Genomic DNA, 16,053 nt, shown 5'->3' on the forward strand with positions numbered 1-16,053 from the left:
ATAATGACATTATTGTGGATAGTCAGATTATATAACAGTTCGATTAAAACGTTAGGTTAATTAACCTATATGCTTTGCAAGAAGAACGATTTTCCCTAATAATCCTATTTACATGGACACATCTGAAATCAGGCTACCTGATGACACTCTGATAAATGCAGAAGATCGGCAATCAAAAGAAATGTTCTACCATTGTGACTGTGCTATTTTTGGAAAGCATTTTTGATTCTGAGTTCGGGCATATAACGTTTGTTTGTGAAAACTACTAAACGCATACATTCAGTTGTTTCGAACTCATTTCAAAGAGGGAGGCTCTCTCGGTTGGTGCTAGCACATCCGCAGATCAAATACACAGCTGGAACGTCGGTGTTTAGGCCTACATAATTCGAAAGATTGCTGGTGTTTTAATTGGTGTATGCTTACTTAGGTTTTGATTTTACGCCGATTAAGATAAACAGAGTAATGTGTTTAAATGACTATTGCATAATCTGCCTACTGCCATAATCAGTTCAATATAGAAGTATTACTGTCCACGTAAACCTACTGTGTGTGTGTGTGTGTAACCTGATATACATGTTCAACCCCCGATATTTTATGATAAAGATGCATGCACTCAACAACTGGTAACATTTCTCTCAACATAGACTGTTGGACATGCTTTTAAATACAGCTCCTCTGTGGTAGAATTATTTACCACTGTGCTAATTGCTTGAGAATAAATATTTGTATTAGATCCAGTCCTCATTTCTCGCATTCTCTCTCCTTCCCTCCCGCTCCAGTGGAAACGAAAGCCTACGCCTGTGCATGAATGAGTAAGACGCCACCACGAGGTGAACACACACACTTTCATACAAGCACATACACACTGTTCCAGCGCCAGGCAGTCAGTCTCTACTCCGACTGGCCAAGGCTGCCTCATATGGAACTTAGCCTCATATGGATAGCCTCAAGCTATCCAGCGTAACACTGAAATATACAGAGTACAAGGGATACTGGCATGAAACCAGACATACACACACAGACACAGGGATATACAGCTGTGTGAGGAGCCGGACACACCGTCAGACCAGACGAAGGGAGGCCGAGTGTGTGTGTGCGTGTTTCTTTGACCTGTGGCTGTAGAGCATTTTCTTGGTGTGTGACGGCAGTTGTCATCTCGTGTTCTTTACCTGATGCCGTGGGATTTCCTGACCCTGGAGTTCAACAGCTGACCCATGCAGGCATAGAATCAGCTTCCCTGAGTTGTGGACCTGGAACACAGCTAAAGGTGCTGAGCAGTGCTGGTACTTTGCTAGCCTTTCCATGGAATATGTTCTAATTCAGGCAAAAAGTTCTCATGCTACAACTATGAAACAACAGGCACATTTTCTGCAGAGATATGCTACTTTGTCTGACACAGCAAATAATCAAGGACTGTCTTTGCTTAGCCTAAAATAATTGAATCAGGAAAGCCAACGCCAACTTTGTCCAGTCTGTTTTCTTTGATAAAAGAGGTGGGAGCTAGTACCTCTCAAATTACTGACTGTGGCTGTGCATTCATTCTGTTGATTCTCCTATTTATTTTATTCTGGTTTCTTTGTGCGCACTAAAAGGAAAAACTTCATTGATGTTTTTTTTTGCCGATATCCCCCGCTTTCGTGAACCACGCGTTGCCTTTTCGCGGGTTTCGCTTACCCATCAGCTCCTCTGCCCACACACAGCTCGAGCCTCCCAGCTGATATTTCACCTCAGTCACTGACAGTCACAGACGTCGGCATAAACCGGAGCTTGACATGGAGGGAGTAAACTCAATTTAAGGTAATTGTATTATATTTAGGCAAATGTCAAATGTGTTTTTGGAGCTGCAACACATTTTAATCCATGTTAAATTATATCGCCTACAGCCAGACAGTGCACCACATGTACTCCAAAATGACTTTTGAGTGTAACGTTAGGCTATGATGTGAGAACAAATCTTTAGGCCTAATATAAGGCTAATAACGTTAGCTGGAAAACAAACAAACAGGTATACCCTCCTTATAACGTTTTAAGGTTTTGTTATGTATACATTTAGAAGTTCTAAATGTTTGTTATCTACTAGAAAAATCCTTTATCTGATTTCAGACATGAGATTATCATAACCCTAAACGCCCTATGACTCAATTGTTTTTGTTTTTGATAAAATACTTTATAAACAAGATGTAACGTTAGCCTATAGCTTCAAATGAATAAAAGTAATTGCCCTCAGACTGAACACTGCTCTATCTAGCCTACATGCATTTGAAAATGCCATGCAAAGCACTTTCGATTATTGCTCCATTGTTTAGTTATTTGTTGGTGTACCGGGCTTTGATGCCAAACAGTGCAGTTAAACAATTAAATCACTGCATATCCTGTCAGGTGCAAGCTTAATGGTCTACCAGTTTGATAGAGGCAATTAACAACCATGTAGTTGTCTAGGAAAGTTCACCTTCACCATAACTTACTAAAGGGAGCTATGACAAGTATTTTGTCACACACGTTGACATTCTTTGATGCATGGTTAATTATTCCGTTTATATGCTCAACTCCTGAGTATAAATCTGATTTGAGGGGACAGAACTGCCCAGTAACTCAGTAACTCCAGTCTGGTATAAGGGAGTCACCCTCTCATATATGTTCTATAACATGGTAGTGCAAAGGCCACTCAAACGTGACATGAAGAAAAATAGTTTGAGGGAATTCAGCTGTGACGAAGAAAAACAGCTCTTTGAACAGAGTTGAACAGACATGAAGAGACTTCAAACTGTGTGTGTGTGTCTGTGTGTGTGTGTACAATAGTCTCCCTATGTCTCACTCTTAAGCTCAACAGGATAAATAATTCACAAGGACATTATTCAACAGCCTAACAGGATGAGGATGCAGGGAGAGAAACTGTTGCTGGTTTTTCTTCTGCTGCTGGGTGCCTGTCTCCAGTGGGTCCAGTCTGGCAGGTCCTCCCGGCACCGTGATTCACACCGACGCCCCAGAGAGCACCGGGACCATCGGCAGCACCGGAACATCACGCTGGCCATCATCCTACCACAGAGAAACACTGCCTACCCCTGGGCCTGGCCCCGTGTGGGTCCGGCTCTGGAACGAGCCATTGACACCATCAACACTGACCCAGCGCTCCTCCCTGGCCACCACCTGGGTTACGTGTTTGAGAACAGCGAGAACGAGGAGGGCATCTGCTCTGAGTCCATCGCCCCACTCATGGCTGTTGACCTCAAGTTCGCCCACGACCCCTGGGCTTTCATTGGGCCGGGCTGTGACTACACCTCCTCCCCAGTGGGCCTCTTCACCACCCACTGGGACATCCCCATGGTAACGGCGGGCGCCCCAGCCGTGGGCTTCAACGGAATCAACATGTACCCGTCCATCACCAACACGGGCCCCACGCACAAGAAGCTGGGCAAGTTCGGCCTCCATATCTGCAAGCACTTTGAGTGGAAGGAGCAGGTGCTGCTCATGTTCAGTGACAACAAGAAGGACGACCGACCGTGCTACTTCGCTGTGGAGGGCCTCTACACAGAGCTGCACTTGAACAACATCACCTCGGTGGACCTGGTATTTGAGGAGAACACTGGACCAGTCAACTACTCTGACCTGCTCCACAACATCAAGCAAGATGGCCGAGGTGGGTCCCCTATATTCACTACACTTTATTCACAGCTTTGTATACTCTCACTATTGTGAGAGCAAATCTGTTAATGTTCAGTGGGTTGGCACGGTGTCTTTTCGTTTTAATTTCTGTCTGGAACTTATTTCATTATGCTTAGGCTTGTCAGCCTAAGAACAGCCTGAAAAGAACCTTCTTGGAGCATGTTATTTATTCAGCCTAAGCCCTCATGACATAGATTTCTTTGTTGACACAGCTGTACAAAAATAGCTAAACTGTATGTGCTTGTTTTCATATTTAAGATTGTGTGTGTGTATGTGTTTCACTTATTACCTATGATATTTGATGGCTCCTGCCCTCTGAATGATTCTTAGCAGCAGGGCTTGTTAAGCGTGGATATTAGCTTTTGATCCTTGCTGCAGGGCATGGATGCCCTGGCAGCCTAAGCAAGAATTATGAGCTCAATCGATGCTGTGCAGATCAGACAACTCACTGCTGCAAATGGCCTGTCCTCAGGACAGACAGAGATAATAAGATCGGCGTCATTAGATGATACAGCAGTTTTATGAAACCCCTCAAATTGTTTTCACTGTATTTTGGTTCAGTTTACCCTTCTGCTGCCTTTGAGGAAATGGACACAGTGAGTACAAAGCAAATATAATCCATTGCTACTCCAATCTATCACTTTCTTTGCAAAGTCAAGTGAGTCAACAAATAGATAGATAAGCCTCTCGATTGGTTCTCTATGAGCTTCCCTCTCCCGTTCCCACACGGGTATAAAAACATCTCCAGAGAAGACATATATTAACAGAGGTCAAGAGCGACATTATAAGGGAGCTGCAGTCAACATATCAGATCTGTAGGTATTTCCTGCTAAACAGACTCTGTCATTGGGCTAATTACCCTGGCCCTTTGCTTTTTGTTGGTCTGCAGTTCATCATATCTAACCAGAGGTGAGCAAATTATGGACTTAGTCAAATTAGGGATTTGTTCAAACAAAACAGAGGTAATCCATGTCCTGGAACAAGTACTAAATATGAGTATTTCTGTTCAACAAGAACGCATGCGTGACTTACCATGTTTCTTTTTGTTTTCACACTGTGAACTTCGTTGTTTTGGTTACATGGATCGCCAGAAGACTGTTGTCTTTGGCTTATTCCAAATTCACAGGCATCATGGTGTGATTGATTATGGCTTTTAGTTAAGGTTTTATAACTGAGATCTGGTAGAATGGCCACACTAAGCCATGCATTTTGATGGAGTGCAGTTGACCTGTGTGCGCATAACTTATGAGTTGTTTAATGTATTTAGGTTAAAGGGGCAATCTGCAGTTGCTACATCCATGTTTGGAATTATACATTAATTATATGTACCCATTGATTCTTGAAGAATATAACTTATAAATGCCTCATGAGCTTAGTCCAACTGCCATACCCCATCAGAACCCAAAATACAAGCTTGTTTTACTCCAGTGTTTGTAAACAAAGTCAATATAAACTATATAGCTGTAAAACATGGTTAAATCTATTATTTTAATATCATGGATGGTCAGTCCTGGCATCCATAGCTCTGTCTATGAATTTGAGAGTGGTTACATTTCTCCAGGCCCATCCCTCAGATTTTTACCGAAACAGAGATTACTTTATTTTTTAAACTACTGATTCCCACTTTAAAGTGTCTATTTAGCATTAACATTCGGGAAATGTTTAACCCAAAAACCTTCGTAGACATATGTTTTTTATTGCTCATACACCTGCCTGGGAAAATCCATCGTAAGGGATGCAATGTTTCATTAGATTGGGACCGGTGTAATATATAAATAATAATTTGGTAAAAAGGCTGTTTCCTGAATATAACCTCTGCCATGGCCCAGTTAGGAATCAAAATAAACTAAACTCCCATTTATTTATCAGCAAATCTTCAATGCTTGAAACAGCCATTTGTACAACTCCATTTAAAAGAATATCCATGGACGATTTATAGTGGAAATATGACTTAAGAAAAGTAGCAAGTGGAACATTTGGGTTAGCCTACACAGTATATGAGAGTACAAAAATACTTCTGATTATGTTCCTGATTGTAACTCTATTCTGTCAGAGCACACAATCAGCAGTTGATTTACATGGTGTTGTGGTGGTTGTCAGTTTGTTTCAGAACAGAAGATGGTTTGAGGATCAGACAGACATGCTTTATATTCAGATTTTATGCATTGCTCTTCTCAGCTCAGAGACAAGTAATACCGCAACAACACCAACACCGATCTCACGCTATGGTTGGAGAGAGTGAGGGTCAGGAGTGCTCAATGTGCAAAAAAAAAAATGTGTGTGTGGTGCGAAAATATATTGTAACAGCCTCCCCAGCCCACCGTAACACATAGACACACATCTGTCACACTCACCAGCAGTGCTGTGACCTTTTCCTCAGCACTCATCAAGAGAGAGGAAGCCTTTCACAATATGTTCCCCCACCTCACCACCCCCTGCCGCCATCCCTAGGGAGCAATAAATAAATATGCACACAATTATGATGAGGAAATGACACCAGAGACGGTTTGCGTGCTGCAGGGACCTCAGTCTGTTGTTTGGGTGCATTCATTGTCTCAACAACTGTTGCTTCACCCAATTGCCCCTTTTACTGAAAAAGAACATGGCTTGTATTGTTTTGGACTGGTTTCATTATTGCTTCAGGGGCCTGAACAATAATCCAGGAGAAAAGACTGAAAGTGTGGTCTCTCATATCTCCTTGTGTGTGTGTGTGTGTGTCTACACCCAAAAATGAAAATGTCTTAGTGGTCTCCTCATGTGGTTTAAGCATTGTTGTGGTTTTAGAACAGGGATAGGTCGAGGTCTCAACTTTCTGTTGTGAGTTAGAATACTAGAATATACAAGGTGCAATTTCAAAATATGGTTGTGGATCAGCAGTTTTTCTCTTGTTTTGTTAGTAGGGTAGTACATAATATTCAGAGGTGTAAATTTTCCGTGGGATGTATTGGGAATATATGGGAATTAACGATATTAATATAAATACCATTTAAATGTAGATGTTTTTTGCATTGGATATATTTACCATATCATATGGAGACAGAAACATAAACAATTTACCTTATCATAAGTAGACATAATTGCAAATGATTGAATCCTTCAAATAGACATTTTAAAAACAATTTAGTTACGTATTGAACTTTAATTAAATTAGTTGACTATTCTGTCAAATGATAATCTGGAAACTAAAGCTTTGGTTGTCTTCCTCTCAGGCTTCCGTGTCTTCTCCCTGGACCCCCTCAATGTTCACCTCTTGAACATCAGACTCTGAGGCCTCATCTTCACTGTCACTTTCCAACCCTGTTGAGGATGGCTCGTTGTCAGGCTCAAAAAGCCCCACATTTGCCCGGATGGCCACCAATTTTTCAACCCTTGTATTGGTCCGCCTATTGCGTGCTTTTGGTGTGTGTGTTCCCAAACAAGGACCAGTTGCGTTCTGAGGCGGCTGATGTTGGTGGGATTTGGAGGATGATTAAGGCAACAGGGGAAAGAGCCTCAGATCCACAAAGTCCCTTCCACCAGGTGGCTGATGAGATATGTTGGCACGACTGCCATATTGCATCTCCATCCCAAAGCCCTTGCTTGGAAGTGTACTTCGCCAGACCGCCAAGAACCTTGCCCTCATCCAGGCCAAGGTGGCGAGAGACGGTAGTGATGACACCATAGGCCTTGTTGATCTCTGCACCAGACAGGATGCTCTTGCCAGCATACTTGGGGTCCAACATGTACACTGTGGCATGTATGGGCTTCAGGCAGAAGTCTTCACGCTTTTTGATGTATTTCAGAACTGCAGTTTCCTCTGCTTGGAGCAACAGTAAAGTGGGCAGGGCAGTACGGATTTTTTCTTCTCTTACATCTGCAAGCAGAGTCTGAACATCAGACAGGATGGCATTGTCTCCCTCAATCCGTGCAATGACTACTGCTATAGGTTTCAGGAGTTTCAGGCTGCTTACCACTCTCTCCCAAAGTGCATCATCCAGGAGGATCCTCTTGATGGGGCTGTCCATATTGGCAGACTGTGATATGGCCATTTCTTGGAGAGACTTCTTGTCCTCCAGGAGACTGTCAAACATGATGACAACACCACCCCAATAGGTGTTGCCCGGCAGCTTCATGTGGTGTTCTTATTCTTCTCACTTTGCTTGGTGAGGTAGATTGTTGCTATAACTTCATGACCCTTCACATACCTAACCATTTCATTGGCTCTCTTGTAGAGTGTATTCATTGTTTTCAGTGCCATGATGTTCTTGAGGAGCAGATTCAATGCATGAGCAGCACAGCCAATGGGTGTGATGTTAGGGTAGGACTCCTCCACTTTAGACCAAGCAGCCTTCATGTTCACAGCATTCTGTCACCAGTGCATTCTGTCAAATACCTTCTGTGGTCCAAGGTCATTGATGACTACCTTCAGCTCATCTGCAATGTAGAGACCCATGTGTCTGTTGTCCCTTGTGTTTGTGCTCTTGTAGAATACTCGTTGAGGGGTGGAGATGATGTAGTTAATTATTCCTTGCCCACGAACATTCAACCACCCATCAAAGATGATTGCAATACAGTCTGCTTTCTCTATGATTTGCTTGACCTTCACTTGAGCTCTGTTGAACTCTGCATCCAGCAAATGAGAAGATAAAGCATGTCTGGTTGGAGGGGTGTATGCTGGGCGAAGAACATTCAGATATCTCTTCCAATACACATTTCCTGTGAGCATCAGAGGTGAACCAGTTGCGTACACAGCTCGAGCAAGACATTCATCAGCATTTCTCTGACTACGTTCCTCCATTGAGTCAAAAATACTTCTGATTCCAGGAGGACCATGAGCTGTTGCTATGGATAAGTTGTCTGATTCATCATTTTCACCTCAAATAGAAGTAGAGGGACCTTTGTCAGAGGTTGCTTGTTGTGAACGCTGAGGATATTTTATGCACTTGGCCAGATGATTCTGCATCTTCGTTGCATTCTTCTCATATGATTTGGCACAGTATTTGAAAATGTACACAGCTTTTCATTCTATGTTAGCTGCAGTGAAATGTCTCCACACATTTTCCCGTAAAGATTAGAAAAAAAAATGAGTAAAACAAACAAAAATAGTTAAGCAGTTAGATTAAACAACTCCTTTGTAAGATAAATGTTTTAAAATGAAATATATATGTAAACAGGTGAATTAACACTCCTCAAGTTGCAAGCTAAAACACACATGGTAGCAAAAACTAACTAGCAGAAATTGTTAACAAGTTAGAAATTATTTAAACACACTTTGCTGTAGGATACTATTCACTAGTTAACAAAAAAATTATGTATGTCATATAAAATATATTCACCCCACCCAGTATTGGATTCAAAACTTACCAGAAAGCATGTAGTCCTTGGCTCAGACAGTGTAGTAGTGTGGGCTCAATAGCATCTCATTATTGTGCATGATCTTGAGAATCAGCTGTACATGTGATGGAAGAATGCACTGTGCATGCAGAGGGTTGCAATTCCATTGAATTGGGGATAGTTTAACAAAAATATGCCACAAGACCTAGACGTGCCTTGTCTATCCCACAAAAAAGGTTTACTGTTATAAGCTAACTTTTTTGATGAATTTAATCAAAATTCCCCAAATTACAGGGCTCCCATGGAACATTTCCAGAAATGTACCGAAAAGTTTCCGACCCTTTGCAACCCTATTTGTCCGTCACTGATAGTCAGTCAATTAGGCCATGTCAACTAAAGTTATTTTAGATTGCTAAATTAGTTTAGCGGCGAGCTATCTCAACTTGTTACACATGGATGTGGGTGTGCAGACCCGTGAGCAACCGGTGGCCCCTCATGAGGAGTTGTTGTTTTTGTATAACAAAAACAATATTTTGAAAATGAAAACGAAAAGCTGAAAATAGGGAAAACAAAATGGGCAAAAAAATTAAATAAAACTGATTTTATAGGATCACCACAAATGTGCTCGGAAAGCCCATTTGCTGATTGAGCACTTTGATCCCTTCTTCCAGCTCCTTTCAAAATAGGATCCTCACTGCTGCACTGCAGGGAGCAGGATGGAGATGGTGGTGTATTGAATATTGATCAAGTTTAAGGGTTTAAATAACTCAACATTGGAGAACTCATCATATAACTTGCAGAAGAGCTAAGCCCGGTGGACTGGGTGGGTATACATGGTGTGTGAAATTTAATAAGGGGCCATTTGCTGAAATGTCAACAACAACAAAAAATCTGCCTTTTGTTTCACCCAAGTTCTTTCACGAGCACAGCATTTATCAGATGCAATAACCATGACCATAATTACAATAATTGATCATGATGTTTTTATGAGATAATCTTATAAAGAAAGGAAGAGTTGAATCTTGTGAAGGATTTCCTTTAGTCCACTGTTCATACATATTTTATGAGTGGATTCACACAGTTGACTGCACTTCTTGTCAATTATTTTGGTGTTAATTCCTTAAAATGAACCTGTAAATGTTATTTCCTGTCAGAAAAAGTTTTTCTGGGAATAACAAATCGCTGTCTCTGTATTAGTAGTGTAACAGTGTAGCTTCCGTTCCTCTGCTTATCCCAACCTGGGCTCGAACCAGGGACCCTATGAACACATCGACAACTGTCACCCAGGAAGCATCGTTACCTATCGCTCCACAAAAGCCGTGGGCCCTTGCAGGACAAGCAAAACAACTACTTCAAGGTTTCAGAGCTCGTAGCGTCACTAATTAAACACCATTTCACATAGGCTACAGTAGGAGTAGTTCTCCTCTGAAGAGGTAAGCCTACATAGACTAATCAATAAATGAATGCTGTGTGTGGAAGGAGCAGCGTTTATTTCAGGTCGGCTCTGTTTGGTTAGCTGTTTTTAACATCTGGAGTAGTAATCTTCCCCATATTGTGTGTGTGTGTGTGTGTGTCTGCCGTCGCTATCAAGCAACCCAATTGACTGCACACAAAAAGAGCAACAGCCAAAAACATTTGGCAAAGTCTACATTTTTTATATACTTTGATGAAATGGTTGGACAGAACACAAGAAATGTATCAATGTCGTAACCTTTTTTCACAATATTTTGTATTATGAAAGACCAGATTGGTTCTTGTTTAATTTCAATCAGTTAATTACACAAGCCATGGAATCATGTGAATGGGGCGTTTATCAACCTACAGTTGAAGTCAGAAGTTTACATACCCCTTAGCCAAATACATTTAAACTCAGTTTCTCACAATTCTTGACATTTAATCCTAGTAAAACTTCCCTGTTTTAGGCCAGTTAGGATCACCACTTTATTTTAAGAATGTGAAATGTCAAAATAATAGTAGAGAGAATGATTTATTTCAGCTTTTATATCTTTCATCACATTCCCAGTGGGTCAGAAGTTTACATACACTCAATTAGTATTTGGTAGCATTGCCATTAAATTGTTTAACTTGGGTCAAACGTTTCGGGTAGCCTTCCACAAGCTTCCCACAATAATTTGGGTGAATTTTGGCCCATTCCTCCTGACAGAGCTGGTGTAACTGAGCCACATTTGTAGGCCTCCTTGCTCACACACGCTTTTTCAGTTCTGCCCACACATTTTCATATAGGATTGAGGTCAGAGCATTGTGATGGCTACTCCAATACCTTGACTTTGTTGTCCTTAAGCCATTTTGCCACAACTTTGGAAGTATGCTTGGGGTCATTGTCCATTTGGAAGACCCATTTGTGACCAAGCTTTTAACTTCCTGAATGATGTCTTGAGATGGTTGCTTCAATATATCCACATAATTTTCCTTTCTCATGATGCCATTTATTTTGTGAAGTGCACCAGTCCTTCCTGCAGCAAAGCACCCCCACAACATGATGCTGCCACCCCCGTGCTTCACGGTTGGGATGGTGTTCTTCGGCTTGCAAGCTTCCCCCTTTTTCCTCCACACATAACGATGGTTATTATGGCCAAACAGTTCTATTTTTAATTCATCAGACCAGAGGACATTTACGATTTGTCCCCATGTGCAGTTGCAATCCGTAGTCTGGCTTTTTTATGGCGGTTTTGGAGCAGTAGCTTCTTCCTTGCTGAGCGGCTTTTCAGGTTATGTCGATATAGGACTCGTTTTACTGTGGATATAGATACTTTTGTACCTGTTTCCTCCAGCATCTTCACAATGTCCTTTGCTGTTGTTCTGGGATTGATTTGCACTTTTCACACCAAAGTACGTTCATCTTGAGGAGACAGAACGCGTCTCCTTTCTGAGCGGTATGACGGCTGCGTGGTCTGTTTATACTTGCGTACTATTGTTTGTACAGATGAACGTGGTACCTTCAGGCATTTGGAAATTGCTCCCAAAGATGAAGCAGACTTGTGGAGGTCCACAATTTTTTTTCTGAGGTCTTGGCTGATTTCTTTTGATCTTCCCATGATGTCAAGCAAAGAGGCACTGTGTTTGAAGGTAGGCCTTGAAATACATCCACAGGTATACCTCCAATTGACTCAAATGATGTCAATTAGCCTATCAGACGCTTCTAAAGCTATGACATAATTTCTGGAATTTTATAAGCTGTTAAAGTCACAGTAAACTTCTGACCTACTGGAATTGTGATACAGTGAATTATAAGTTAAATAATCTGTCTGTAAACAATTGTTGGAAAAATGACTTGTGTCATGCACGAAGTAGATGTCCTAACCGACTTGCCAAAACTATAGTTTGTTAACAAGAAATTTGTGGAGCGGTTGAAAAAACAGTTTTAATGACTCCAACATAAGTGTATGTAAACTTCCGACTAACTGTATATTCACACACATTCCTGACCTGAATTTAACATTTCTGGGGTGACTTAGAAAAAGTGTGAAAGTGATTTTGATGTTAGCAAATATATCACTTAAATGTATCACTAAAATGATGAACCCATGTGGACACAGCTCTCCCCTTGCCACCCCCTCTCTTCTCCACCTTCTTTTTGCCCTTCTCTTTGCTCTCCTCACCCCCACCCCCACCTTGGTATGCTAATCAGTTATATTTAGGAACGGGCTGTTTTAATCAAGGATGGTGTAGCTTCACAGGTGGTTCAGTATCAGTCCCATTCATCTTATTGATGAGGAAGTCTATCTACTGTCAAAGCCATACAGTAAAGATAATCACTTCCAAAGAAAAGTTATTTTCCTTCTCACTACACATACCCACATGCCCAGTGATTACATAACTTCTATAAGTTAGTGAGAGTACAGTATGCGAGTAGAAAAGCTATACACTGCATATCCAAAAGCAACGCTTGGGTTGTTAATCATTAGTTGAGGAAATGTACAGCACCCAATTGCTTGACGAGATAAGAGCACTCAATTCATCCCAATGGGATTACCTGTCTATAAAGAAATGTCTATACACAGTTAAGAACATCACACTACTTGCGAAAGGGAGGGGGTGATTTTTCAATTACCTTTCATGGTGGCAGATCTTTGTAGAGATTGTAGAAAATGTTGATGAGCGAGAGAGTTGAGGCAGTTGAGCTTGTTATCCCAGTGTTAAGAGGGACCTGTAACTCTGTGGGGTTGTTGACATCACCCTTGCCCCGACATGACCCCTTCACCCCATAGCTTGGACTTCCCAAAAGGGGTGACGCAAGACCCTGGAGCTTCCATCTCTTCTAGCTCGCCTCCTCCTGTCGCTATGGTTGCTGAGGCAAAAGGTGGCCATGCTGAACTAAACTACCCACAAGGCCGTACCCAGCCTTGCCTTTCCCTTTCCGCCCCCTCGGCCCAGTCCATCTGGCATTAGTTAAAAATTAATATCCTGGAATCCTGGAGAGGCAAGGAGAAGGAGAGGAGTCAGACATGTAGGCCTATAAGTTTGCCTTCGAGCCTGGGGGAGATGGTAGTGGTGATGGTTGTGGTTGGTTTTAGATTTGTTGGTTTGAATGATTACACACAGATGAGTCAACACACACATTGAGTTATCTTCGTGAGGCCTGCTGTTCATCACAGGTGGAGTCTGGAGTCCTGGGAGGGACGGAGGCTGCTTCTGCCGTAATGGTTCAGCTTTGAACGCACTCCCATCCTAGTTTAACATCTAACAAAGCTTTTTATAGTTAGACATTGTATAATTGGATGTTTTCTGTATTATGTTGGATGTACACTCTTGAAATTAAGGTTCTATCTAGAACCTAAAAGCGTTCTTCTGTTGTCCCAATAGAATAACCTTTTGAAGAACCCTTTTGGTTCCAGGTAGAATATCTTTGAAACCAGAAAGGTTTCTTTCTATATGGAACCAAGAAAAGGTTATCCTATGGGGACAGCCAAAGAACCCTTTTGGAACCCTTTTTCTAAGAGTGTTTAGAAAATAAATGCTCTAAACTAGACACTGGATTGTAGTTTAGTCATGGCTGGTAGTTCCATGCCTGGGACAAATCCACAAACTTCTCTACCACATTTTGGGATGATTAACTCCCAAGTTGTCTAGCATGAACACACGCACACACACACACACACACATGCACATGCACGCAGACTCTCTGAGTACATCTCCTGCTGAGGAAAATCATGATGTCAGAACTTGATGTGTCATAAAAAACAACACAACCTTCAACATTTGTTCTTAGAGAGAGATAGCACAGGACTAAATTCAAGACTCTTGTATCTCTCAATTAGCATAGAGCATTTTACATTTTGAAAGCTGACCCTGTTTAGCCTGTCTTCCACCATTTTCAGCACTCACAATTCATTTAGAGAGTACAGTAGTTTACCTCGATGTTGAAATGTTAGGGATAAGGCCTGTTATCATCTCAGGATGGAATCAAGGAAATGTTTGTGAAGTCTTGTACCAATTATAAATAGTTGTCGTGGTCAGAGCCTTTTATATAAGGAGTCTTTATGGTAGGGTAAACCTAATGGTTTGTTCACACTATGATGGAAATATTGAACTAAGGCAAGGTTCCCCCACAGACAGAAATTAGCAAAATTATTATAAAACCAATAGTCTGTGGGACTCAATGTTCCGAGTAACTTTAATTCAAAGCTCTGGTGTGGCCTCTTGTACCATCTCATCTGTGATCTGAAAGTCAGTTCCACTGTTGAATTGACCATGTCTTTTCTCCCTGGGGCATTTCCCAAGGCTCCCCAACCTGTTTGTTGTGTTGTTTGTTTGTGTCAGTATATATCCATCTAAAGCTTTTGAAATGGTCTTTTGAGTCATCAGATAAACAATACCATATTTCTGGTCAGATCCCTGCAGGCCTAAGCTGCGATACAAGAGGCTCTTGCTGATTTCATCCCACCTTTCAAGAAAGCCGTATTGGGTTGTTTCGTGTGCTGTGGCTATGATGGCAAGTGAAGAAAAACAGAAATTCATTATGAATGGGTTGATAGTAGCCACAGTCTAAAAGAAGTATAATATCTCAATAGTGTTCACTTATAGATATCCCACTGGGCACAAGTGTTGCTCAAAGTATTTTGATTTACATTTGATTGGATTGTCAACTAACAAGAAATGAACCAACATTTGAACCATGTCATTGGATTTGGGTGAAAAATTGGGTGAAAAAAAGACAAACATTCCCAAAATACTTTTAAGTTGATGAGTTTTTGCAAAGTTGTTTGTTGAAATGACGTGAAAACAATGTTGATTCAACCAGTTTTTGTCCAGTGGGATGGTGACTGCATGGACACATAGAGCGGTCGCTTGGAGTGAAGTACACAGTGACATACTGGTACTTACTGGTACATACTGTTACATGATTCTCATTTAATGTTCCAGCTTCGGGTGCCCATACACTGGTCTTCCTGCTTTCATCCAAAGATCCCAATAGGTATGCCATGACGTGTGACAGACATTCTATTTGCTATCTCCGCCTCACTCTTGCTCTCACCCAGTCGTCATGGTATGAGCTGGCTGTCCACAGTGAAACCACTACACCATCAATTCTTCCTGAGGTTGGAAGTTCAAAGGAAGTGTCAGACTGCCTGAAGATGAGAGTGGAAGTGTGTGTGACTGTGCACTTATCAGGCATGAAAGGTATGTAAAGTCACAGTGTTTGCTCCGCCCGGTGCCGGGATCAGGGGTCAGGCCTGGGCTTTGCCCCCTTGTACCGCTCTACACTCCTCTAGCCGTTATGCTATCCACTCATGTTGTCAACAGCTTGTCTTGCACCAAATGTTATATATCTTGGTGCCACTAAAAGTTGAGTGTGGCGCCATTGTTTGGAGGGGATCCGGATGAGGATGGAGTCTCACCAGGAGGAGGGCACTTAGACCCTCCTTATACCTTTGTAAGTCTCCTGAGCCCAGGGCGACCCGGAAGATCCCTTTTAGTCTCCTTAGGTTTGTTGGTTTGGTTCCACTGCTCACTTCCTGATCAGGGCCATTAAACCCTGAAACAATAGAGCCGCCAGGACAGGAAGTGCGTGCTACAGGAATGTCATCACGCCCCTGGAGACTTCCTGTGCCACTC

General features: G+C 41.9%; 1 protein-coding gene across 1 annotated transcript in view; it reads left to right on the plus strand.

The window, feature by feature from the left end:
- The first annotated feature begins 867 nt into the window (after positions 1–867).
- The window catches only part of LOC109908026 (atrial natriuretic peptide receptor 1), a 58,915-nt gene continuing 43,729 nt past the window's right edge, over positions 868–16,053 (plus strand). Inside the window, exons 1-2 of the mRNA XM_020506399.2 lie at positions 868–1,797; positions 2,863–3,637. Of these exons, the coding sequence (XP_020361988.2) occupies positions 2,872–3,637 (766 nt within the window). The 5' untranslated portion in view covers positions 868–1,797; positions 2,863–2,871. The remainder of the gene's footprint in view (positions 1,798–2,862; positions 3,638–16,053) is intronic.

Source organism: Oncorhynchus kisutch, linkage group LG2 (assembly GCF_002021735.2).
Source record: "Oncorhynchus kisutch isolate 150728-3 linkage group LG2, Okis_V2, whole genome shotgun sequence".
Taxonomy (NCBI): Eukaryota; Metazoa; Chordata; class Actinopteri; order Salmoniformes; family Salmonidae; genus Oncorhynchus; species Oncorhynchus kisutch.